Here is a 24,653-nt window from a genome sequence, read left to right as displayed (position 1 = left end):
TCTCACGGTTTTAGAAGGAGCCAGGAGGTGACATGGGCGTTCCGTTTCCTGTTCACGCCTCCATCCATCTCCTCCTTCCCGAGCTCTCCAGGATGATAAGACGTGTTTCTCAAGAGGAAGTTAAGAGAAAGTCATAAAAATAATACATGTCCCCTGATGGGGTCTCTTCTTTGACGCATCTTGGAAAACGCCCCCAGCTGTTGCTCGTACTTCCGTGTTTTCAAGCGTATGTATAGATTCATGTCGTGGCTGGGTCCTTGCAGGCACAGGGGCGCTGGCCTCAGAGTCACCGTCAGGGTGCAGCGGGGGCTGGCCGGCCCCCCGGGACTGCTCCTCTAGTCACAGCCCATGAGCATAAAAGTCAAAGTGTGTAAACTGAGAGGAGAATATAACTTTTATATTTTCAAGAATTCAGTAGAACAGAATTGCCCTCAACTCTTGCAACCTCGACCCCTCGGCCAAGGGCACAGTCTGCCTCCCACTCATACTTCCTGCGTGTTTCTGACTGTGCTCACTCGGTCGGGTTTCTTTCCTCTTACTGCTCTTGGGGAATACATGTATCTTTATACTAAAGAAAAGGATGTATAGGAATTATCCAGAAAAGAGACAATATTTGTTTCATACAACTAGCGAAGCTCTATGACTAACATACGGCAAGCTTGACTTGCCGATACTTAGAAAGATGTGTTAGATTTTAAAAAACGTGTTGCTTCGCTATGTGGGCCAGCCAAAATTGTTATGATGTGTTGGTGCCCAAACCTCATTCACCAGCCAACGCCTCTTCTGAGGGAACAGCGTGAAATCCATCACGGAGGCCCCGGGGACACCCCGACTCAGCTGTTAGCGAACAGGTACTTGGTGCTAATCAATACACCTCATTTCTTCAGTGCATTGATAAACCAGAGCAATTCTTCTTCGGTGTTTTAATCGCAGAAACGAAGGCGGATGTGACAGTGGCATGAGGTTAACTAAACCCAGTCTAAGGGCTGGGGGAGGGGGCTCTCGGAGCCCCCCCGATAGTACCTGCATTTGCAAAATCCACACCAGCAATCTTTCAGCACAGCGGAGAGAGACGCACCTCCCACGTATTTCCTGAGCCTTAAACAGGATACACTTCGGGCCAAACATAGGGGCTTTGTGTAATTTTTAGCATGGTGTTGCTTCAGCAAGTTGTCCTAAATCCTTTTTTGTGATTGGACATAATACTCATTCATACAGTATTTCTACCAGCCCACCAACATCTTCCTGAGGCTGGGAGGCGGGCGAATGCCGGGGTGCCGTGGTCCCATTAACCGCAGCAGCGAACGGCCCGCAGGTGCACCACTGGCCCCAGGCCTGCACTTTACTGGCATTGGGTCACCACACCGTCTTCTCTCCCTCTCTCTCCAACCTGTAAATGCATGCAGGAACCACCGTTAATTAGCTTTAGTTTCTAAACTTTTACTACGCTTTCCTGTTGCTTCACTGTGCATCATAATAAATTGCCTGTAAGGTAGAACATTCCAAGTAGCTTAATCTGGTCCAAACATGTGCTTCTGATGCTGAACACCCAGGGTAGGTGATGGCGTCACTGCATGAGCCCGAGGCCTTCCACTGCGGTGCCTGAGCATCCCTGCGAAAGCACACAATTTAAAAGCAATTTCTGCGAACATCTGTTTAAGAGTTGGTATCGAGTAAAGTTCATGAACTCTTAGAAAGCCTGGTAATATGATGAGTGTAATTATCACGCATCTGCTTGGGCTGCAAATCAATAAAGCCAATGAAAAAATAAAAGCCACGCGTAAAATTTAGAACGAAAAATTAATATTTTAAAATTACATTTCCCACATATACTGGTTTGTTTTAAGAATAATTAAGGAAATCAATAGTTTCTAGCAAGTGCTTCCTGTGGCCTCCCAGTTTTAGTGCCCTCTGCGCCCCTTTGTGCCACACTGTCTGCCGATTCGCACGCGGGACCTAAGTCTCTAGTACATGGTGAGCAGGGTTTGACGTGCAATTGACTTGCTTTCCATGCTGTTGCAACTAAACTTCAAGTTCTAGCCATTTTTTCCTTTTCTTTTCTTTTTTGTCCCTTTTTTTTTTATCTTCTTTGCAGAAGACCATCAAATGAGCTGTCACAATACTCGAATAATGCAAGACGCGGAGAAGGACGACAACAACAACGAGGAGTATGACAATTACGATGAGCTGGTGGCCAAGTCCTTGTTGAACCTCGGCAAGATAGCCGAGGACGCGGCCTACCGGGCCAGGACGGAGTCGGAGATGAACAGCAACACCTCCACCAGCCTGGAGGACGGCAGCGACCGGAACGAGACCCTGGGCCGGAAGAGCGAGCTGAGCCTGGACCTGGACAGCGACGTCGTGAGAGAGACGGTGGACTCCCTGAAGCTGCTGGCCCAAGGACACGGGGTGGTGCTCTCGGAGAACCTCAACGACAGAGCGTACGCAGACTCTCTGTCGCAGCAGGACGGCAGGAACATGAACTACGTGATGCTGGGGAAGCCCATGAACAACGGGCTCATGGACAAGATGGTGGAGGAGAGCGACGAGGAGGTGTGTCTGAGCAGCCTGGAGTGCCTGAGGAATCAGTGCTTCGATCTGGCCCGGAAACTGAGTGAGACGAACCCGCAGGACAGGACCCAGCCGCAGAACATGAACATCCGTCAGCACGCCCGGCAAGAGGACGACTTCGCGGGGAGGACGCCGGACAGGAACTACTCCGACATGATGAACCTGATGCGGCTCGAGGAGCAGCTGAGCCCCAGGTCTAGAACTTTCTCCAGCTGTGCAAAGGAGGACGGGTATCACGAACGAGACGACGACGCCACCTCCGTGAACTCAGACAGGTCTGAGGAGGTGTTTGACATGACCAAGGGAAACCTGACCCTCCTGGAGAAAGCCATTGCTCTGGAAACAGAGAGAGCGAAGGCCATGAGGGACAAGATGGCGATGGAGGCCGGAAGGCGGGACAATGTGCGGTCGTACGAGGAGCAGTCACCAAGACAGCTTCCCGGGGAGGAGAGGAAGCCTAAGTCCAGTGACAGCCATGTCAAAAAGCCATACTATGGTAAAGGTAATATTTCTACCTAACGTAAGTTGCCCCATGAGGACAGGAGCTAGGGTGAACGATGCCGATGATAGTCTACACATGACGTGGGCATCACACTAAGTCACTAATGCAAATCTCTTAGAGCTGGTTATAGAATCACAGTCTGTGTTTCTGGAGAGCCAATAAAGTATTTGTCTGGGAAAGGCACAAAGCATCTCAATGTCCTATGATCAGAGCAGATGAGAAACATGATATCTCAGCAGGAGACGCTTGCCTTGGAAAGATAGGGCTAGTGCGCAAACATGTCATGTGATAGAAAACACTAGAATGAGCCTGTGTTCTTACAGATGAACCACAGTCCGTGTGGAAGGGCAAGGGCTTGCACAAAAATTAGCCAATCAGGGATGAAACACATATTTTATGTATTAGATTGGGTAGGTGGCATCATGATTTATAAAATTATCACCAAATGACAGTTATTGATGAAACCCCCCCCACAGAAAACATCCCTGATAGAAATTGAACAGTAACAGAATGACCGATAACATAAGACAAGGGCAATGACTGCACATTAATTATCCTAAGATAGTAAGTAATGGGAGCCATTTGCTATGCAAGCCATGGTGTGTCCTAAGCTGAGATCAATAGTAATTTCTTTACTATATTCATTCCTACTCACTGATTCCATTCCATTTTGGAAACAGTTATGGCGCCTACTTTATGTTAAAATACTCAGAACCATCCAACATGAGACTTCTAGCAGATTCTCATTTATGAAACGCAGGGGCCCATATTTGCATCTGTGTTTGTATTTCAACATACACATATATGGTCAGTACATCTACGAAGTGTATGAACATACACTGAGTGAATGACTGGCCCCATGTTTGCAATAAGAACCGTGTCCACTTGTGATACGAGCTGGTTATGATTTAACCCCGTGTGGAAACTTGAGGCTGTGGTTAGCTCGGTTACAAGAACTACATCAGAAGGAGTTTCAAAAATGAAATTAGTAATTCCTTAAATCCTCCCATATTAGTACCAAAAAAGATCTTCTGTCTTACATTGTTTTCTATTCCTTATAAAGACTTGAGTTTCCTCACTGTGGATCTGATGATGAGGTTCAGGAATTTGGTTTGAAAATCAGTTGCTATGGAAACCTCGAACAATCAGAGAACCTGTTTCTTCTGTTACGACCGAGGTGTGTAGTCTCCTCTCAATGTGTGCACTTGCTATAACCAAGCCCAGCAGAGACAAACCTCAGCCAGAGGCCCGTCGGGGTCTCGATCTGCAGGGGCCTGAGCGCTGACCGCCGTTTCGGACGGGAGGTGAAGGGAGACCCCTGGGAGGAGCGGCATAGAGGAAGGGGTCGTTTCCTAAAGGCGACAGGGTCTAGCCCAGCGGAGCATCAGGCTTGCTTTGGGTGCAGTGGAGATGATGAAACAGCATGGATGCTCATAACTGTCGTGCAATCTGGCAGAACGCTTTAGCTGGATAGTTGAGAATCCTATAGGAACAAACATTTTTAGGAAGAAATAGTGTCCTTTCTCACGGGTGGCTCAGTTGGACAAATCCACGTTGGGCTTCCGTGTTAGAGGTCCGTAGGGCAGGTTTCACGGTGGAGCGGGCATCGGGGAATGCAGCAAGGGCCTTGGGGAGCGTGTGGGCTCGCTTGGCATCGCAGACGCCATGCCGCCCTGGCTTCTTGCCTTCCGTGCTTCCCTTACGCCCAGCAGCTTTCTGTAGATTCCTACTCATTTTGCTTTGTTATTGCTATTTGGTTTTATTTTGTTTCTTGCAAGGAATGGAATTCAAACCGCTTGCTTCCCTTCAGTAAATGGGGCAGGGGTAGAAACGAACAGCAAAACCTGAGATGCGCTTTTCCCTGAAATGGGGGGAGGGCTGAGGTGTGGACCTTCCAAATGAGTCAGGAAGCATTGACTCCTGCCTCTACGAGTCTCTGTAGATTTCTTCCTCTGAGCAAAGCTCCTCCATTTCATATGCGTGCTCCAGCTCATTCCCAGGTTCTTCTCAGGATATCCGTAGGTTTGTTCAGAACCAATTAAATAAAACCAAGCAGGGACACCAGAGTGGGCCAAGGAGACAAATGCCATCCTTATTTAAAAAAAAAAAAAAAATACATCCTGTGACTTTTCACCAACACGGCCAATGGACAATTCCTACAACCTCATAGCATACCAATAATCTTCATTTCGAGCTTCGTTGTTATTTTATTGTACCAATTCTCATTTGTACATGATCTCCTCAAAATGATTTAAATTATAAATGAGTAACCTTTCCAAAATCTTGAGCTAAGACAAAAGACGTCCATCAGGAAACTCCTCTATCTTTCTTCTCAAACATCCACTTGGAAGGGAGGGGAGCAAGCTAAATTCAGTGCACAGTTTTTTTTCTAGACATTCTTGCAGGGTTTTCAGTTGAATTACTGGTCTGTTTGCTTGCTTGGTTGCTTTCTGTTTGCTTGAATGTTTACCTTCAAGATGAATTGGGATTTCCGGAACCCAGCATGCAAGGGGAGGGGATGGCGGAGGCAAGCGGCATCGAGAGGAGATTATACCCTTGTGTCCTCCAGAACTGAAATTGTTTGAGCCACTTGTTTCTATACAGATCTGCACTTAACTTCAGAACCCTTTGGAAATCTGTGATATAATATAACTTGTTAGGAAATTTGTAAGTGTACTAATGAAGAAGAGTCACTTAATGATGATTAATAGTTACGATTTAGGGTTTTGTTTTGTTTTTTACCTTTTAAACGCTATTTACATTTAGCTTATAATCTTCAATAATGAATATTTTCCTGTGAAACTGTTACTTACTATTTTATATTTACATTAATTAAATCATACTAATATTATCATGAAACTACCCAAAAGGCAATAAAATGCTAGGCTTTTTGATTGCATGTGTAAGAGAAGCCCCAGTAAGATATTTAGAAATGAAAGCTGCAACAACAGAATATCAGGTTGTCTTTGGAGACTCTTACAGCTGTATCCAGGGTATGCGCCTCAAGCAGGGCACTAATTCACAGACCCAGGACCTGAAAGATGAATTACCTAGAATAAAATCCTAGCTAAAAAAAAAAAGAAAGGGGGGTGAGTTTTTTTATATAAACATAAAATTGCTTATCTATTCCTGTGAGCCCTTTGTCTATTTCAAGCTCACAGGCAAGATTTAAGAAGAAAGTCCATAAGAGTTCAAAAAACTTGAACCAAACATATATTTTCTCACTGTCACGATTGGCCTGGGTAATGAGACATCGATAGGAGAGTGTTACACCCCTAAGGAAACGTTAACCTCACCCTCCCTGGACCAAACCAGCGTAGTCACTGTCTGTTGATGATGAGTGCAACTGGTTTTCAAAAACTGACTCAAAAATAATTTTTTGCCCACTTTCATTACTACTCAGTCTGAGCTTTATCTTAGAAATATCTTCTGGGGCTATTTTCTGCACACTGATGAACTGTGGTCAGTTCTGGATATAGAAATAATTTTACCAACAATAGCATTGCATTTCTGGCATTTGGCATTCAGGTGTTGACCAAAGGTCTGCTCTGCTCCTTCCTCGACTGGGGTTGCAGAGAGCCAACCGGGGTGTATAAAACCATTACCTCTTGATTTTGTGTATGCATGCACAGCATCGTAAGATCCTTCCTCTGCTTCCAAGTACAGATGAAGAAATCGAGACAAACGGTTGCTCCAGCAGCTTCTGAAACTTTTTTTTTTTTTTAATTGCCCATCTCCCCTGTCGGGTGGGATTTTCACCATTCTGGTCATTTGCTTACAGTGCCTTCTAAGAGTTCAGCTTATTTTCAGAAAATCTCTGAATCGGTGGGCTGTGGAGCAGTGTCGCAAGATGACAACCTCCAACAGCAGTAAAATTTTGCACCTAAGAGTGTAAACGATTCGAGCACCCAATGGGACAGAAACTGTCGAATGGCAGGGGGTTCGAACAGCATCATGCTCCCTGGTTGAATTTCACAGAGTGAATGTTGAAGATCGTCGAGTGGTCTGGCTCTCTGAGAAGGTCACTGTCTCATCATTATTTACGTTGATTTCTTTGAGCAACACAGCTTATCATGTAACACACGGGAAAATAATTAATCATGAGCTAAGGCAGGGAGAGTCTTTTTTTTTCTCCTACCAGCAAAGAAAGTAAAATATTTTATGATTCATGATTACGATGTTTAAGGTCAAAAAGTTACCCAAAACCAAAGAAGTACCTACGCAAGTCTATGTCACAGCCTGTCCCCTGACACCTGCTTTTTTTCTTTATTTATCAAGGTCTCTTCAGGTTGTTAATTAATCACCTTTGTCTTGGATGGGTAAAAAATTCATTCTCTTGACACCTGTTGTCGCTTTTAGATCCCTCGAGAGCAGAAAAGAAAGAGAGCAAGTGTCCCACCCCGGGGTGTGATGGAACCGGCCACGTAACCGGGCTTTATCCACATCACCGCAGTCTGTCCGGATGCCCGCACAAAGATAGGGTCCCTCCGGAAAGTAAGTCCGTGTTCTGCCAATGCCCGTGGGGGCCCGCACGCCCACGGCCCTGTCTGTGTCAGCCACGTGCCTCTGTCATTCCACGTCAGTGCAACCCAACCTTGAACCTCATCTCCCCGCCCCTCCTCGTCCTGAGCAGCCTGCTCGGGCTGCCCACGCCACTCCCGCCCGATGGCCTGGGACGGCAGCCCACCCCCCAGCGCTGCTTCCTGCAGCGGACAGGCTGGGGCTCCGTTCCCGCTTTCATTTCTGACCTGTTGGGGACCTCGGGCAAGTCACTCGTCCCCTCATCTCTCACAAATCATACAAGAGACCTCAGAGGGTCTCTACCCGCCCCTGCAGAGCTGAACTCCCATGAATCCCCGAGAGAAAGGTCCTTGAGCCTCCTCTTGCCCAGTGATCTAGACTTCTGTATGGATGAGCTGCTACCTGTAGTTGTATTTGATCCCATTTCGCTTGCAAAGTCTGCTTCATGTCACGGCTGTCCCAACATTTCCACACAAACAAACCTTAGTTTAAATCGGGTGGGTCTAGATCAAAAGCATTCCTTTGGTTAGGTTCTGAGAATATATGATTTATTATGAACACAACCACATTTATTTTGAAAATGAAATGACGTACACGTCTTTTATTTATCTTTTTCTCAGCACATAAAGTTTGCCAGCTATTTAGATACAATTAGTATTGATTGCTCAGGGGAAAAGGCACATTTTCAGAAATGACAAGATGAGTCTAAGGTCTTGATTTTGAGCCTAAGGTATGTCGAGGATTTTCCTCGTGAACTGAGACACAATTTCTAGTAGGCAAAAAGGAATAGCTTGGCTGAGATGGTCAGGATGACCAGGTGATTGTTGAGAGGAGTTTCGGAGGGTTGTCCCACCAAAATGGCTAACTTTGGAGTTCTTGAGGCGCAAATCTGTCAGAAAAAGAGAGGTTCCTTGCGGTAGCTGAGGCTTCGAAACAGGTTTAGCTGAACATTTTCAGATGAAGTATTTTTAGAAGCTGTCGTGCCGCCAGGTTTTCGAATGGCTACTGAAGATAAGAAACCCGTGTTTCTGGTAACTGCCGTGTGAACAGGCGTGCAGAGTACGGAGGGGAACGCATCTGAGTGCATGGCCGTGTCCGTGTGTTACATGAGCGGGAGCCAGCATGGTCCGAACGCAACAGCTTCCGCATCTGAGCGCCGGCCGCTCCGCCTTCACCGGCCTGCACAGCCTCCCTCACTCCCCAGCGGGCCCAGCGGGGCACCCCCGGCCCCGGTTCCCCCACAAGGAAAGCGGGGAGCAGAAGGCCTCACCCCCTCCTCCCTGGGTTTAGCTCGGTGCCTGGCAAACTGAAGACGCTCCACGTCTGCCAACCACTGTGGGCAGGTACCGGCTTGCCCGAGCGGAGAGCGGAGCCCAGATCTCGGCCCCATCTGCCCGAATCCCGAGCCTGTCCCTTTGCCCTGGGCCCGGCTTGCTGCTCCCGTCTCGGTCGGCACAGGCCGAGACCCTGGGCGCGCCACGGCCGCTCTGTGCCCTGAGGCGTGAGGACCGGCACTGACCTCTTAGGGAGAGCTTCCTGATGCAGTTTCTCTAGAAGGCACACGTTTTCGCCTCCCGAATAGAAAATCCGTTCCTTTCCCTGGCTGAGGAATTCTCCCAACTCCTTATTTTCACAGGAAAAGTCTACATGTAGTAGAAACAGGGGCTGTGCTCCCGCAGACCGGGGGTCAGCCCGCACCTGGGCTCACCTTCGCCCAGAAGAGGTGGGAGGTCCACTCAACACCAGTCTTGAGACCAACTTCCAGAGCACCTACAGAAAGCCGTTTCTAAATACTTACATGTAGTTCTTTATAGTACGTAAGAATTTTTTTTTTTAAAGATTTTATTTATTTATTTGACAGAGAGAGATCACAAGTAGGCAGACAGGCAGGCAGAGGGAGAGGGAGAAGCAGGCTCCCTGCTGAGCACAGAGCCCGATGTGGGGCTCGGTCCCAGGACCCTGGGATCGTGACCTGAGCTGAAGGCAGATGCTTAACCATCTGAGCCACCCATGTGTCCCAGTACGTAAGAATTTAAAAAGAGAAAAAATTAGAATCCTCAGGGGGCTTTAGATTTTTTTCCATTTTTTTCTGGGCCAGCCTCCCCCAGTCATCCTTTCTGTCCAGTTGGAGGTGGTCGAGTAGTCAGTTGGTAGCTCGCTGCACTAGAAACCGAGGATGCACCACGGGACAGGATGTGGTTCCGGCCCCCCGAGAGCTCCCAGCACAGCTGAGAGGGGGCCATGCGCTCAAGACAGAAGGTGACCGCAGTGGGAGGGGCTCCCCGGCCGGTGACTCACACCTGAGACATCAGGCTGCCCACGGGACCCGCAGGCTTCCCTGGGGTGGCAGTGAGCTGGCCCTGAGGGAGAGGAGGGGTCCGCGGCTTGTCCAGGGGCTGTCGTGGTCGTCCACACAGGACACCAGGTGTGTCGGAGGCAGTGGCCAGGGGTGGAAAGTCTGGGAGGAGTTCAAGACGCGCTCCAGACACAGGCGGGCATGAAGGAGGAGAGAGGGAGGGGCAGGAGGTGACGCGGAGAATTCCGCCCGGCAGCCGAAAGGAGGGACTCCGCTGATGGATGTAGCGCGGGAGAAGCAGGCCGCACTAAGGGAGCGCAGGAGGGCCCGGTGGCTCCAGGCTGGCGGGGACTGCCGCGGGCTCCTCAGCAGAGGGGGCTCCCGGGACCTGCTTTCTCGGCACTGCAGCAGAAACCAAGGAGAGGAGGCATAAAGCGAGCGGGAACGGGAGCCGAAAATGGGAGTGTGTAGAATGCGAAGCCGAGGAAGAGGGGGCAGAGCTGTCCTGGAAAGGTCTGGCCCATGCGGGGAGGCCTGAGGAGGAAGTCTGGGGGGACGGACAGCAGAGGCCACTGACAGCTCAGAGAGAGAGAGGGAGGTTGGGACGCACAGGAGCCGCAGATGCAGCAGAGGTTTGAGGACCATGTGGGGCTGAGAGATGGGGGCAGGGCGGGCTCAGCCCGGCCCCCACCGACCTGGCTGGGAAGGAGTGCATCTACACTCACGGGACGGACCGTGGCCATCTGCTTGGGATCCGTGCCACGCTTGGGCACCAAAGGTCTGCCGTCTCCAGGGAAGACTTTGTTTCGAAAAGCATAGCATCAACGGAAAGGAAAGACATATTGATTTGAGAGGGAGGCCGTGTCGTGGGAAGGGTTTATGCGATGCCGCAACAGGAAGATGGGAAAATCGTCCGAAGCAAGAATGACGTAGGTGAATCCAGACCCTGGAGGGGAGAGTGGAGGCCAGGTGGGAGTGCAGAATGAAGCCTCACGTGGGAGACGGGGAGCGAGCAGGCAGGGCCCGGGGCCGGGTCCCCGGGAGGGAGGCCTCCTGACACCCCTCCAGCCAGCCCCCCAACACACAGTGAGCCAAAGGCTGGCTCACCCTCGTTCCACCGGTGCTTACTGAGCATGGACCATATATCAGGAAGACACGGGAGCCACGGAACTAAAGATGAAGCCAGAATGTAGCCGCTCTGTAAGGACCTGGTCAGGAGGGAGGACGGCTCCCGATGGGAATAGCATGTAGACTTCAGGGAAGAGAGAGACTGTTCTAGAGAAGGAGGAAAATCGTAGAGGATTCATAACCAGTTGGGCAGACTTTGTTTCTCATGGTCCTGCTGTGAGGTAAACCTCGCTGGCAGGGAAAGCGCCCCAGGTCTTGCTGCCGCAGTGCAGTCATGTGGGGGCCAGGGCTGGGGTCAGTCCTCATGGCTTCCCACTAGCACCCAGCTCCCCCAGAGCAGCAGGGCTCACTGAGGACCAGGCAGGAGAAGACATGCAAACTGTCCAGGCCTGTCACCGCCCCATGTAAACTCAAACGCTGTCCCCCAGCAACAGGCTGCTCGCCTTGCCTATTCCCATTGTGGCACCCCACCCCACGGGGTCCCCATGCTGACTTCACAGGGTACACAGCATAATACTTACTATTCTAGCTCATCCCACTGGCAGAATAATACAATATTTGATTCCCAGACGAAAAGTCATTATTTAATTCATTCTATTTACAGATTAGGTTTGGGGGTCTCTATTCACCCACGACCACTGTGCCCTCATCATACTCTGTGTTTCCAGAGCACAAGCATGTTTTAAAAATTACCAATCTACGTGCTGTTACATGGCTAAACGATATTCGGGCTGATGTGTGGGAGATGTAGGGGGGCCCTGCTTCCCTGCCCCGTCTGGAGCAAGTCGGCTGCCACGTTCCCGACCTCCGCAGCGCCCCCCATGCACCCTGCTTTGCATGCCAATGACACTAAGGTTGAGACAACCTTCTCCTTCCTACATGTGTTTCCTGACCATGTCCATCACGAATGTGTGTAGGACTGTCCATCATAAACTAACCCAGCCTTTGTTAAAATGATTGCATATTCTTGTATTCGGACCATTTCTATGTTTTAATGCTGGGCTGTCTTCTCTGCCTCTCCTTGTCAAGTTCTTGCCATGCATGAGAATGTTCTCAAGTGTCCCACTCCGGGCTGCACAGGGCGAGGGCATGTAAATAGCAACAGGAACTCGCACAGAAGGTAAGCAAAGCGCTCCTGTGCCCCATGCCGGTGCGGGGATGGAGGTCCCCTGACAGCCACACCCGTACCTCCTCCGGAGGGAGTGCGCCCCTGCACACCTCCCCTTCCTGCCCCGGGGGACAGGCCGCTCTCTGGCAGCGTATCGTGCATGGGGAAGGCAAATGCTGAGACCCCTTTTTGCAGAGTGGATTTTTTACTTGTCCCACCCACTCATCCCGAGTCCCCCAGAAGGTGCCCTCCTTGGTGTAATACTTAAGATGGATCCCAGCCATCTGCAGGGAACGTTCAGTTCCCGTCCAGGGGTGGGGAGAAGCTGTGCGCATCGTACAGGGAAGGGTTACAACGCACGAAGACTGGATGGCCTGTGACCTAACTAGGTTGCCCCTGAATCTCTGCCGAGACCCCAGTCATCAGCGTGGACATCACCAAAATACTAGCAGCTGCCCAAAAGTTCTAGTTGGGGAGCGTTTAGCATGACCGTGAGCCAGGTAAACAGACATGCTTGGAATCACACTTTTGCTATGGACAAATTCCAGTTCTCTTTCCTTTCCTGTTCTGACTTTCACAAAGCTGCTCATAATACTCAGATCATATCAAATACTTCTTTATCAATAGCCGGAGTGATCTGTTAAAATGTATCTTACAGCCTATTCTTTCAGCCTCAGAAGCTCATGTGAAATTATGGCTAAATGAAGGAAACTATTATGAGTTTCATCTTAATTTATTCCGTCTGGTAAATTTGGTTACTTGTGTTAAATTCATAATGAAACAAATCACAACCCCGTGGCCCTCAGAGATTGTCCTGGGCTTAGTCTGCAGAAGAAGGGAATGATCGGTAGGTTGGCAAAAGGCTGATGCTGAGCGCGTTCAGTGTGGTGTTCACAGCACCAGCTCCCTCGTCAGTCCTCGGCAATGGTGTGTTTGTGAGACATGATGCACATGGGGGGCACGCATCCGTACCTGTGTGTAGCTATCCGTGCAGACCCACGAGGAGCAGACCCCGTGATCTCATGAAGAATAAACGCAAGCACCAGAGAAGCAGTCTGCTGCCTCTCCCGTAAATATTTAGCTCCAAAAAAACACTTCAGAGCGGCCCTAGAGACCATTCTGCTTTCTTCCCAGTTCCACGCCCCTCCCGGGGAGGACGTGGACGAGCTGGTCGGTGGGAAGCCCAAGCCCTACGGTCAGTGGCGCTCCCACAGTCATCTTCTGACACCAGTCGGAGAGCTGCCGTTCCTGGGCTTTTTAGAAGCTCATCCCACCCAGGCGGCTCCATCCTCACCTGCAGAAACATCCTCGAGTGGAATCTGTGTCTACAGTTTCAACTCGCTCGTGTCCTCTTGAATGACCCAGAGTTCGGCTCACAGTTGCTGGAGAGGGTTGAGTGTGCTTTACGCGCGGACGGTCCTCAGCGTCATCCACTGGAGACCGCAGGACATCATGCACACGACAGCCACGATTATTTCTCCCTCTCCTAGCCGTCCCCTCGGGAAAGCCCACAGCAGGTGTGGGAAGCTGCTCTGGGTCTTCTGGTGCCGACCAAGGGAGAGGCGGGGAGGGGGCGACGTGTGCCGAGGAGCTGCTGGTGGAGACGATTAAATCCGCTTTCTGTCCTTGCAGCCTCTCTGGATGCCCTATTGCTGCAGCAGAGAAATTGGCAAAGGCGCAGGAGAAACACCAGAGCTGTGATGTGTCCAAGTCCAACCAGGCCTCAGACCGAGTGCTAAGGTACCAAATGCCGAGCATGTCATGTCATGAGACCCAGCACGCCCGGGCGCCGGGGGCCCCGGGGGAGGCGGGCAGGAACGCCGGTGGTCACTGGTGCAGTTGTAAGAGCCAAGCCCCAGGCCCACCCCTCGCCCGCGGGGTCTGTGTGAGGGCAGGGGGCCACCTGGCCACTCTGGGACTCTGCCCGCCCGCTGTAAGTCTTCAAATGAGAGTAGATGATGTGTTTCTGGTTTTCTTTCTGGCCTGGATGTTATTTTGTGATTCTGTGACTGTTAGATGAAAGAGGGAAGCTCCCACCTTAATGAGATGCCCAAAGTAATTTTATCTTAATTTGGAGGACAGGGCATATTACCAGCCTGCAGCGTGGCACCGCCTCGCAGGACGTACGGAGCTTTTCTCCATGGGGGAGCCCGCCGAGGGGCCGGCTCCTCTGTCCCCAGACACCCCGAGGGGGCACGGAGGAGCTGGGTGCAGGGCGGCTGAGTGACGAACTTGAACCCATTCGGTCACTGTCATGGAAAGACCTCAGAGATCACCTGGTCCAGGCCAGGTTTCAGTTTAGACAGGGAGGATTCTGGGAGGGGTGGAGGGAGAAACCCCCTGTCCCAGATCCCGTCTATCAATTCTCACTTCCCCTTGCCCCCTTCAAACCATCGCTGGAGGAGACGATGGCAGACACACTCCCGGGTCTTCACAGGGTTGTCCTGCAGGTCGCACGGCTGCCCACCTTCGGGGGTGGGGGGGGCGCCCCGATGCAGGAAGCAGGTCGTCGCTCGGAGGTGGGGTCCACATTCCACGGTTATGGAGGGAGCAGCGAGTACAAACACGCACACGTGCACACAGCTTTGCTTCCATTACGTTATTTCTTTAGGATAAATCACTTGGGAAAAAGCACCATTTAAGTGGCATGAACACCTGCTTGGTTTTGTTGTGCATTAGTTTAGTTTTCTGAAGGGATTTTACCAGAGTCACTATGCACCCTTTTGTCCCTCAATGGAAAACTTAAAATCTTTTTTTTTAAAGACTTCATTTATTTATTTGACAGAGAGAGAGCTCAAGCAGGGGGAGTGGGAGAGGGGGAAGCAGACTCCCCGCTGAGCAGGGAGCTCGATCCGAGGACCCCGGGATCATGACCTGAGCCAAAGGCAGACGCTTAACCAACTGAGCCACGCAGGTGCCCCGAAAAGTTAAAATCTTTATGGAAAATGAGGCAAAACCAGGAAAATAAAAACCACTTATAACCCTACTATTTAGAGATAAACCCTCAATAAATGTTGGTGTATGTTCTCGGAGATTTTTCTGTGTGGGGGTGCTAGCGGTCTAACATGCCCCCGTGAGCCTGCGGCCCCCACCTCCCAGAAGATAAGGTTAGTTAGTGGCAGGTGGGAGCCCTCCCCTGGGGCTCCGTCCATCTGAGAAGGAATGGCTGTCAGCCAAGAGAACTGAGAACAGGTAGAGAGCAACCGAGGCTTAGGGCTTCTGTCCACGTTTGTCACCTCTAGCCAGACCCCAGAGCTAGAAAGAGCCCTGAGCCCCCATCCTGGGGACCCTCCCGTTGGGCTGAGTAGGCATCACTCGGGAGATGCTTCCCTGGGGGCTGCAGACTGCAAACACCACCCCGTTCAGACACGAGCCTCCACGCCGATGTAGAGCCTGAAGCAACAGCCTTTGACCTTGTTTCTGTGGTTTTGTGGCCAAAACCACAGACCAAAGCCATGGAAAACCACAGCAAATGACAATGGAACACACGAGTGTGGGCTGATATGCATCTACAAACAATATTCTTTATGTGCCTCTGGCTGGGCATGGCAAGGTGGGTGGGACAGGGCCCGAAGGGAAGCACCCACACCAACCACAGCCTCGTCTCTGGGGTGCTCCCGTGCTCCCCAGCTCCCGGGGCGCACCTCAGGCCCCAGCATCCCAAGTGTGGGCAAGGCCTGGAGGACCCGGTCTCCCTGTGGGCATTCCCCATGGTGTCTCCACGTGGGGCACACTCACCCGGTGGGCAAGGAAGGAGACAGGAAGGGAGCAAAGAGAAGATAATTGAAATCCACACTCATGGGGCATCTGGGGGGCTCAGTTGGTGATCCCAGGGTCCTGAGATGGAGCCCCGGGTCTGGCTCCCAGCTCAGCGGGAAGCCTGCTTCTCCCTCTCCTTCTACCTACTGATCCCCCTGCTTGTGCTTGCTCGCTCTCTCTCTCTCCCTCTCAAATAAATAAAAATTTAAAAAAAATCTTTAGAAATAAATAAATAAATCCACGCTCATTTAACTAAGAGTTGAAAAGTCTTCAAGCAGATTGTGCAACAGGAAGATGTAAGGGTTTCCAACCCTGTTCCAATTTTCCAGTCCTGGCCGCGGGTGGTGGGCCTCCAGCACAGCGTCTGTCCCTCACCAAGGGCCACCTGGTCACTGACACCTCTGCTCCAAGCCCCGCTCCTTCTGAGCTGGTCCTAATCTTCTGAAGGCTTGGGGATCGCACCTTCCCCGGCCCAAAGCCTTGGGCCTTGCCCACTGGGTGGAGCAGGTCCCCCATCTGGCCGCAGGTCACCAGCTCCCACGAGTCCCCAGAGATGCCGTTAGCACTCCTGCCTCTCACCTTTGACGTCTGTAGTTTCTTCCCTGGATCTTTGCCTGGACCGTTTACCCATCTGTACAGCTTACTTCGCAGCTGGACTCTTAAAATAATGTCACATTCTGCGTGCTCTTTGAAGGCAAGGCGAGGGTCTATTCCTGTATGCACCGCCACAGATTACCTGGTAAAATGCCTCACATGACAGGCATTCAACGAATCACCACAGTATTTCGTTAATTTGACAAGAATAGGCTGAATAAATGAAATCAAAATAAATGTGTTGGTGATTTGATAAAGCTATTAGCCTGAGGGAAGCTGAATGTAGAGCAAAGGGAACCCCTCCACACCACTTGTCTGTAAGTCTAAAGCCATTTCCCCAAACAGTTTAAAAATCCCACCCATCAGATATGGAAATAGGTGCACACACACATAGACACGCAAAACCAGGTAGAATATTGATGAGTGTGTAATAACTGAGTGTTCCTCCATTTAAATACTTTCCTCCGGAGTCTGGACTGCTGGATGACCACCCGTAAAAATACTGGACGGACCGGCTGCTATCTGTTTTCCATTTTCATGTCCAGCCATGTACATTTTTATCTCGTTTTGGGTCAACCCATGTCCCTAAGAGTTTTTCTTTATTTCTTCTCTTTTTTTTTAAGGAAAACGTCTTACTAGCTCACCTCCTTTGTTGTTAACTCTTCCTGTCTGAAGCCCCTGAGAAAGGAATGCCAGGACGCGGGGTCCTTCCTGTCCTCACACCTCCCGAGTCCAGCCAGCCAGGGCCCCAAACAGAACAGGAAATACGGGGGAAAGTTAAATGTCTTATTTGTGTGCTTCTTGCGCATGCTGGCAGTGAGGCAGGCGGCTTATGTGGGGCTATGCAATTCCAGCACACACGGTCTTTGCTCAGGAAGGTGGATTTGAGCGACATGCCCTAATGCTGACATGAACCATGTCTTACCTGCAGCTGCGGGAAAGCAAGCTGTCGATTATTTCTTGTTTGCTTACAGGCCAATGTGCTTTGTAAAGCAGCTCGAGATCCCTCACTACGGCTACAGAAACAACGTCCCCACGACCACGCCTCGCTCCAACCTGGCCAAAGAGCTGGAGAAATATTCCAAGACCTCGTTTGAGTACAACACTTACGACAGCCATACTTATGGCAAGCGGGCCATAGCTCCCAAGGTGCAAACCAGGGATATATCCCCCAAAGGATATGATGGTAGGAGGTGCACACTCTTTAAGTGAGCGTCACGCTTGCCGTTGATAATGTTGTTGTTGTGTATATCCGTTTCCTACAAACTGGTCGAGCATGGGGTCCCTTGATGGGTACCAAAGAAAGCACACCCACAGGCTGGGCTCCCCTGTGTGCTCCCAGGTGTGGGTGAGCGGAAGCTTGCAGGACGGAGAAAGATGCCCTTCCCTCGATGCTTCCAAAGCAGCACATTCTGGCCACTTTCAGAATGTGGAGACCCAGAGCCATTGGCTCATGGGCTTCCTGCTGTGGCTGAGGCAGGTCCTTATCTTCATAAACTTCCTTTCGTGGATGGTTCCAACACAGAGCAACCTGGGGGTGCCAGAGGTAGCTCCCAGAGTTCTTGGCCATTGGAGAAACTCTGTGTTCCCTCAGAGCTCTCAACCTTGGGTGCACATTAGAGTCCTCTGGGGAGATGTTAAGCATTCTAATGCCCAGGCTGCACCCTGGACCAACTAAATTGGCCTCCCCAGGGATGCTGCCTGTACGGTGACATTATCTCATTTACCAGTGACTCGAAGGTGCACCCAAGAGCAGACAACTTCTGCTGGTGTCACCGGGCCTCCTTCCAGCAGGTGCCGGCCCTGGCCTGTTTCCCCATGGAGAGTGGGGCCAGGCAAGGCCTCCTGTGGTGACCTAGCTACCATGCATCCAATAAAAACAAAGAGCAGGTAGAACAAATAAAACACCACCTGCCTCTCAGGAAGGGGGTAGCTTACTTGCCCTCGTGGGTTCTGAGCCCTCTGCCAGCAATTCGAGGTAGCTCCCATTGCTTCCCTGTGTTAACATGGTAAGTCATTGAACGAGAGCGGGGTGACTGCATTTCTCTGATGTCACGTATTTATCTAACTGCATTTCTGCTTCAAATTCTAGGATATGTGGACTGAGTTGGCAAATTTTCCCGACTGGGATGTGGGTTGTAGAAGTTCTGATGATTTATAAGTCTTATCTTGTTGTTCTGTAGCAGAGGAGAGGAGATGGGCTTTTAAAGTTCTTTTAGCTCCTCTCTGAAAAACATAGTTAATTAAAATCATAGCACACAAAAATATTCATTTAAACTGAATGTTTGGGGAGTTCCAAAACCTCTTTACAATTCAATGTGAGTTGCTGCACATGTTTCTAAGCTATGTTAGTCATTCTTTGCCTTAATAACAATTAATATGTATAGTGAGTGAAATTTAGTATTTCTTTGACGTATCACATATTGATTATCCTTGCGTGTATCAATTCATAATATAGAGAAACAAAAATGTAAGTGGAAAAGAGAGTGGCTTAGGGTATAACAGAAAATAATTATTTTTGTTTTATTTAATCATAATTCACCAATTTCCATTTTGTTATAATTTTATCCTTTTGATCCATTTGATTGCAAATGAAGGATCAAAAAATTGAATTCACATAATTAAGAATTCCGTTTATACAATTTCCAACTTAGCAATATCTCGCAGTGATCTAGGGAGGAGTTCCTCCTTGATTTCCTTGACCTCGTCATTATAGTTGGACTTTGGGTGAGGTCATGACCAGTAGAGCACATTTTCATGCTTGCAACACCTATTAGTGGATTCGAAGTCAAACCTACTTGGGTCTATTCTCAGCTCTTCCATTTAGGAGCTGTGTGATATTTGGCAGATTAATCTTTCTGGGTGTTACTTGCCCCCAGAACAGAGAGGTGGTAATAGTGCCCATCCTTTGGACCTCACAGAGCTGTTGTGAGGATCAGCTGACAGCTCTAAAGAGCCGGACAAGCTTGTAATTACTGGCATTCATTCCCACCCACCCTGAACATACCTGTTGTCAGAAACCTCGGCTGAGCCAAGCTCTTCAGCTGGCTCACAAGGAAACAAGAATACAGAACAAAAACTTCAATATTAGGTCTTTAAGAAACAAAACAAACAAATAAAAAAACGGAAGGAAAGGCAAACTTTTACCATAATTTACTGAGAAGAACCTCAGTGACTCCATTTCTCTCACACTAGATTCATCTAACAGACTTTGAAAACATCAAAGAAAATGCCCATTAAGGATGAGAGTGGCCAGGTCAGTTTTCTTGATAGGATGTAAGCTGAGAGCTGTCCCTGATCCCAGGCACCAGGCAGTAGACATCACAGAGCAATTGTGGTCTGTGGTTACCCTACAAGAATGTCCTCCCCAAGGCTTGCTGCAGGTACAGAGAATTGAGTCATTGCTCCTAAAGAATAACTGTGAAATGAGCCTATTGTGGGGGTGTGGGGGGGAAGCATAATGCTTGGGAGCAAGGGGCAGGGCCATGGAAATGTCCAACAGGATATAAAAGTAGGACCTTTCACCCCAGTCTTTGGATATCACACCTTAGATCCTACCACCTGTTTTCAAAAACACTCAACACACATTGATTTAAGTGCCTTCATCCTTCCAGACACTGGCTAGTTGCTGTCTTTCTGTCTGTCTGTTTATCTATCCATCCATCCATCCATCTATCCACCTGTCTACCCATCCAGCCGTCCATCAATCCATCCATCTACCCATCCACTCACCAGTCCACACATCCACCCATCCATCTATCTATCCATCCATCCACTCATTCATCTATCCATCCACCCATCCACCCATTCATCTATCCATCCATCCATCCATCCATCCATCCATCCATCCACCTGTCCACCCATCCATCTGTCCATCTATCCATCCATCCATTCATCTATCCATCCTTCCACTCACCAGCCTACCCATCTACCCATCCATCCATCCATCCATCCACCCATCCACCCATCAATCCATCCATCAACCCATCCAACCCATCCATCTATCCATCCATCCACCCATCTGTCCACCCGTTCATCTATCCATCCATCCACCCATCCACCCATCAATCCATCCACCCATCCATCTATCCATCTATCCATCCATCCATTCATCTATCCATCCATCCACCCATCCACCCATCCATCCCTCTATCCATCCATCCATTCATCCACTGACCCATCTATCTGTTCATCCATCCATCCATCCATCCTCCTGTCCATCCACTCTATCATGTATCATCTATCTACCTCTTCTTTCCTTCTGGATGACAAGTTTTAAGGAAGAGCTAGGGAACAAATGGAAGACAGTGAAATACATACTCATGCAGAAAGTGAAGCAAGGAGTCCATTCTGGAGGAATTAGCAGGAACTTTAACAAAATGGCAAATCTTGCATTTGATCATGAGCTTGAGTAGAAATTATGCAAAGATGAAAGACCCATGGCCGGACAAGGTGCCTGAGAGCTGGGACGGGCCCTGTGGGGCAGGTGAGGAGATGGCTTTGCATCACCCACCATGCTGAGGAGCTTGAGGCACTCTCCCACAGGGCATGGAAGTCCACATGTGGGAGTAGTGAAGGAGGGAAGGTGGGAAAGGACAGGGGTTCCCAAACGTGTATGTTGGCCCTGCCTTCTCCCATGAGCACCAGGTTGGCATCTCCCCAGCCTGTTTGTTACAGTGAGCTAAGAATGGCTCTGATATGCTTAAATTGTTGGGTAGAAAAAAAGAAGAGTTTGTGACATGTAAAAATTATGTGAAGTCAAATTTCAGTGTTCATAGGTAAAGCCATATGGGGCCCCACCACCCTCATCCATTTGGTCGGTGACTTGTTTCGCACAACGGCAAAGCCCAGCGGTTGTGCCATAAAAACCTAGACTATTGTCCAGTCCTTTGCAGAAACAGCTGCCAAACCCAGGCTAAGACATCTCCACTTGCGTCTCTGGGCAATTTATCACCACCCCAAGCTTTGTCTAAACCCGTACATTCCCAGAGCTCCCATGGGCTCCCCTCGTGAGCCGCCCTCTCTGTCATTCCCAACTTCCAAATTCTCCAAGCTAAACACTTTGTAATCGGCTTTGAACGTCCTCTTTGCTCCTCAAACTCAGTACCACCCAATGTGCTCAACCTCCCATCTTCTGCCCTGGCCCCTGTCCAGGCCTGCCGGCAACGGCTCCCAGAACTGCTCAGTGGCCGTCCAGGGTGCATCCTCTGGAGCCGCGCCTCTGGCCTCCTCATCCCCGCCCCTCGCCGGCTCTCCCTGGAACGCCCACCCTCCTGCCCACACCTGCCGGTGGCTGCCCCGCCATCCAGCTGATCCCAGAGCCTCTCAGCACTGGATCCTGTCTCACCTAGGCTGGCCTGCACTCAGCAGGCTTCCTCCTAACTTCCTTCACGATGGCGCTCGTGCAGAACCAGACACCTGTTCTCGGCCCACATGCAGCTCTGGGTCTCACCCTGGGCAGTCTCATGGGTAAACAGCTTATCTTCCCACTGGACCGTAAGCTCCCGTCCTCAGATTCAAACTGCAGTGCTGACGCTGGCCGTGCAAACACTATCTGTCTGAATGAGTGAGTGGGAAGTGAAGAGTCCAGACGGGGATTTGATGCTTTAGGTCACGTGAGCACACGGTGTGCAGACCCTACCTAGCTGCATTCTCACAAGAAAGCTCCTTTTCCCAGGTAGCACGCACCACAGCACAGACCTGTGTGGGCACCATGAGGGTTGGTGAGTGAGGGTGTGAGGCCGTCCAAACCCACCCAGGTCCCCCGCGGGGTGAGCCCTCAGGATGCGTACCTCTGCACTGTGCTCTGTCTGTCTGGTTTTCATGGAAGTCTGGGCTGTAAGGACATGTTGATTTATTCCCTTATGTTAATACATAAGAAGGCGGACATTCCTAGAAGGAGACACACACATTTCAGGAGACTCTCACAAGTAGGGCAGCGTGCGAAGGCTCTGGTTGGAACGTGGTTGTTTTCATTTTTTTTAATTTGTCATATTTAGCCAGTAGAAATCCCATGGAGTCTTTCTCTGTCCTGCAAAAGGGGATAAAATCTTTGAGGAGGGGTTTACCATGTGGTATGAGGGCCACCACTGCAGCCACACGGGGTGGTGGTACTCTCTCAGAGAGGCATGACCTCCGTCTCGGCCAGGGACAGGCCAGCACCCAGAAGGACAGTATCCAATTCTGTCTGCCGCCCGATCGGAAGGGGAAGTGCGTTTTGTCGTGGTCACTGGCCACTGATGCTGGCTCTGTGAACGTTTTACAAACTGGCGATAATTATGAGGACCTACACTCTTACTTGCATTTTGAACAAAACAAAGGAGTGCTTGCATTCCGTGAAAAGGCACAGGGGATGTGGATGCGTGTCCCACGTGCTGCCCCTGAATCAGGCTCGTCAACCAGTCACCCCCAGGTCGCTCACCTGCTAGCATTCTGCCCAGTCCTACCAACTTGGTGCCATTCAGGACTCAAACATCTGGGGAAGTAGATGCACTCTACCGAACGTTTGCTGCCATGTCCTGCTGACTCTCTTTTAGAAATTGAAATTTGCTTATTCCAAAACGAAACGGCCATTTTTGTTATTTATGTGCATTCCATTTCTTTCTTGAGCCAGCGGCTAGCCCTCACTAGGGAAAAGAACCCTCACATAAGTACTATTGCATTTCTCTCACAATTTCTGTATTCCTATTTTTGTATCAAAATTGTAAATGGTGTGAACCCACAGACTTCTGTCCATGTGGAGAGTGCCACAAGGTGCTCAGTGTGGCTCCCTGAGCCCGCGGTGCAGGTCCCGAGGGGTCACCTCCCCAGGTCTGGTCCCCTTGCATCGCTGCCTCGGCCCCACGGGACGTCTCTGTGCTCAGACCCCAGACTGCTGCCATCCACGCTGGGCCCTCTGCTGCTCAGATAGGAGCACTCACAGAAGAACGAGGAAGGAAAGGTCACGTCCCAGACAGACCAATAGGTGTGCTGGTTCGTCCTCGCGGAGAGGGACCCGGCCCACACAGACTCCTCATGCTGGGGGGTCTGTGTGCGGTTAGCCCTCTGGTCCACACAAGGGGACCTGCTTCCAATGGTCATCTGCTTGTGCAGCGGCTCAGTGACTTTTGGTGGGGGCTGTAGTGAGGCCTGGTACCAGCATCACTGTGCAGCTGGGTGGCAAAATGCAAGTCTTGGGTCCAAAGTTGAAAGTTACCAGTGATGAAAGCTTGGTTATTTGTTCACTTGTATGTGAATACGGTGCTTTGGGCAGTTTCTTGGCGTGGCTCACGATGACCGACCGTGGTGGTCATGTGAGGTCAGTTGCTCAGTTCTGCTTTGCTGGCCCCTTCCCTATGGGAGGAAAGCATTGTGCATGTCCTCCTAAGGGGGTACTTGGGTTACAGACCCCTGGCAACAGTGTTGGACACACAGGGAGAGGTGGCTAAGCTTGCTTTGGAAAGGATGTTCGAAGTTGCATGGGGGTCGTGCAAGTGGGACTCGCTGGTGGAGTCTAGGACACTGTGAGGGAGATGTGGGGGGGGTCCTTCACCCCTGGGTTCACTCTGCCTACTCCCTTCCTGGGCAGGACTCCAGGGGAGACCTGTCTGCCCGCAGGTGGACACCCTATGACTTTGCTGCCCTTGGCAATTACACAGGCCCTTAAAAATCATCCAAGTGTTTCCCACCGGTGGGCCAGAGGAGGCTTCCCAACAGCCATGAAAGCAATGTTAGCTCCCAAACACCTGTGTGCTCTGGGTGATGGAGGTGGTCACTCGTACATCCGTGAGCCCGGCTCCCTGCAAGTGTTGGCTTGTGGGACGATGTGTGACGAGCACGTGGCCATGGTGCCCCGCTTACCTGGGCTCAGCCACGCCCACGGGAGTGCGCCAGTCCTTGTCCCTGACCAGGCCACTTCCTCCACGGGGCTCTTTAGTAGAATCACAGGGTAGGGCTCTTCTTGGGGAAGGGGGTGTTCCCTCGTGCATGCCCAGCTGGAGGGACGCCTCCCAAAAGCACAGGGGCCTGTGAGGCTGCGCGACTGGCACGCAGTGACCCCCAGCTGGCCTCTGAGGCCCCTCCTGGCTGGAAGGAGCCGCCAGGCCCCGGAGGGACGAGGTCTGTGGGGTCCCCGCCGCCCACTGAGCAGATGCGCAGTCACGAGGCCAGTGCTCTAACCCCTGAGCCACGGAGCC

The 24,653-nt window shown here is 50.6% G+C and overlaps 1 protein-coding gene across 4 annotated transcripts in view; it reads left to right on the top strand.

The window, feature by feature from the left end:
- The window catches only part of LOC118007281 (myelin transcription factor 1-like protein), a 138,606-nt gene that overhangs the window by 42,413 nt on the left and 71,540 nt on the right, over nucleotides 1-24,653 (top strand). For 3 of the 4 annotated variants that reach the window (XM_035000279.1, XM_035000278.1, XM_035000280.1), the window contains exons 5-9: nucleotides 2,099-3,067; nucleotides 7,433-7,567; nucleotides 12,048-12,138; nucleotides 13,759-13,866; nucleotides 17,454-17,665. In XM_035000279.1, coding sequence (XP_034856170.1) covers nucleotides 2,099-3,067; nucleotides 7,433-7,567; nucleotides 12,048-12,138; nucleotides 13,759-13,866; nucleotides 17,454-17,665 — 1,515 coding nt within the window. Of the gene's footprint in view, nucleotides 1-2,098; nucleotides 3,074-7,432; nucleotides 7,568-12,047; nucleotides 12,139-13,758; nucleotides 13,867-17,453; nucleotides 17,666-24,653 lie in introns of all 4 variants that reach the window. The other variant, XM_035000277.1, reaches the window with a different exon arrangement.

This window comes from Mirounga leonina, unplaced genomic scaffold (genome assembly GCF_011800145.1).
Source record: "Mirounga leonina isolate KUSES-001 unplaced genomic scaffold, KU_Mleo_1.0 Mir_117, whole genome shotgun sequence".
NCBI lineage: Eukaryota > Metazoa > Chordata > Mammalia > Carnivora > Phocidae > Mirounga > Mirounga leonina.
Note: the sequence above shows the minus strand (reverse complement) of the source record. Positions and strands in the feature narration are given on the sequence as shown.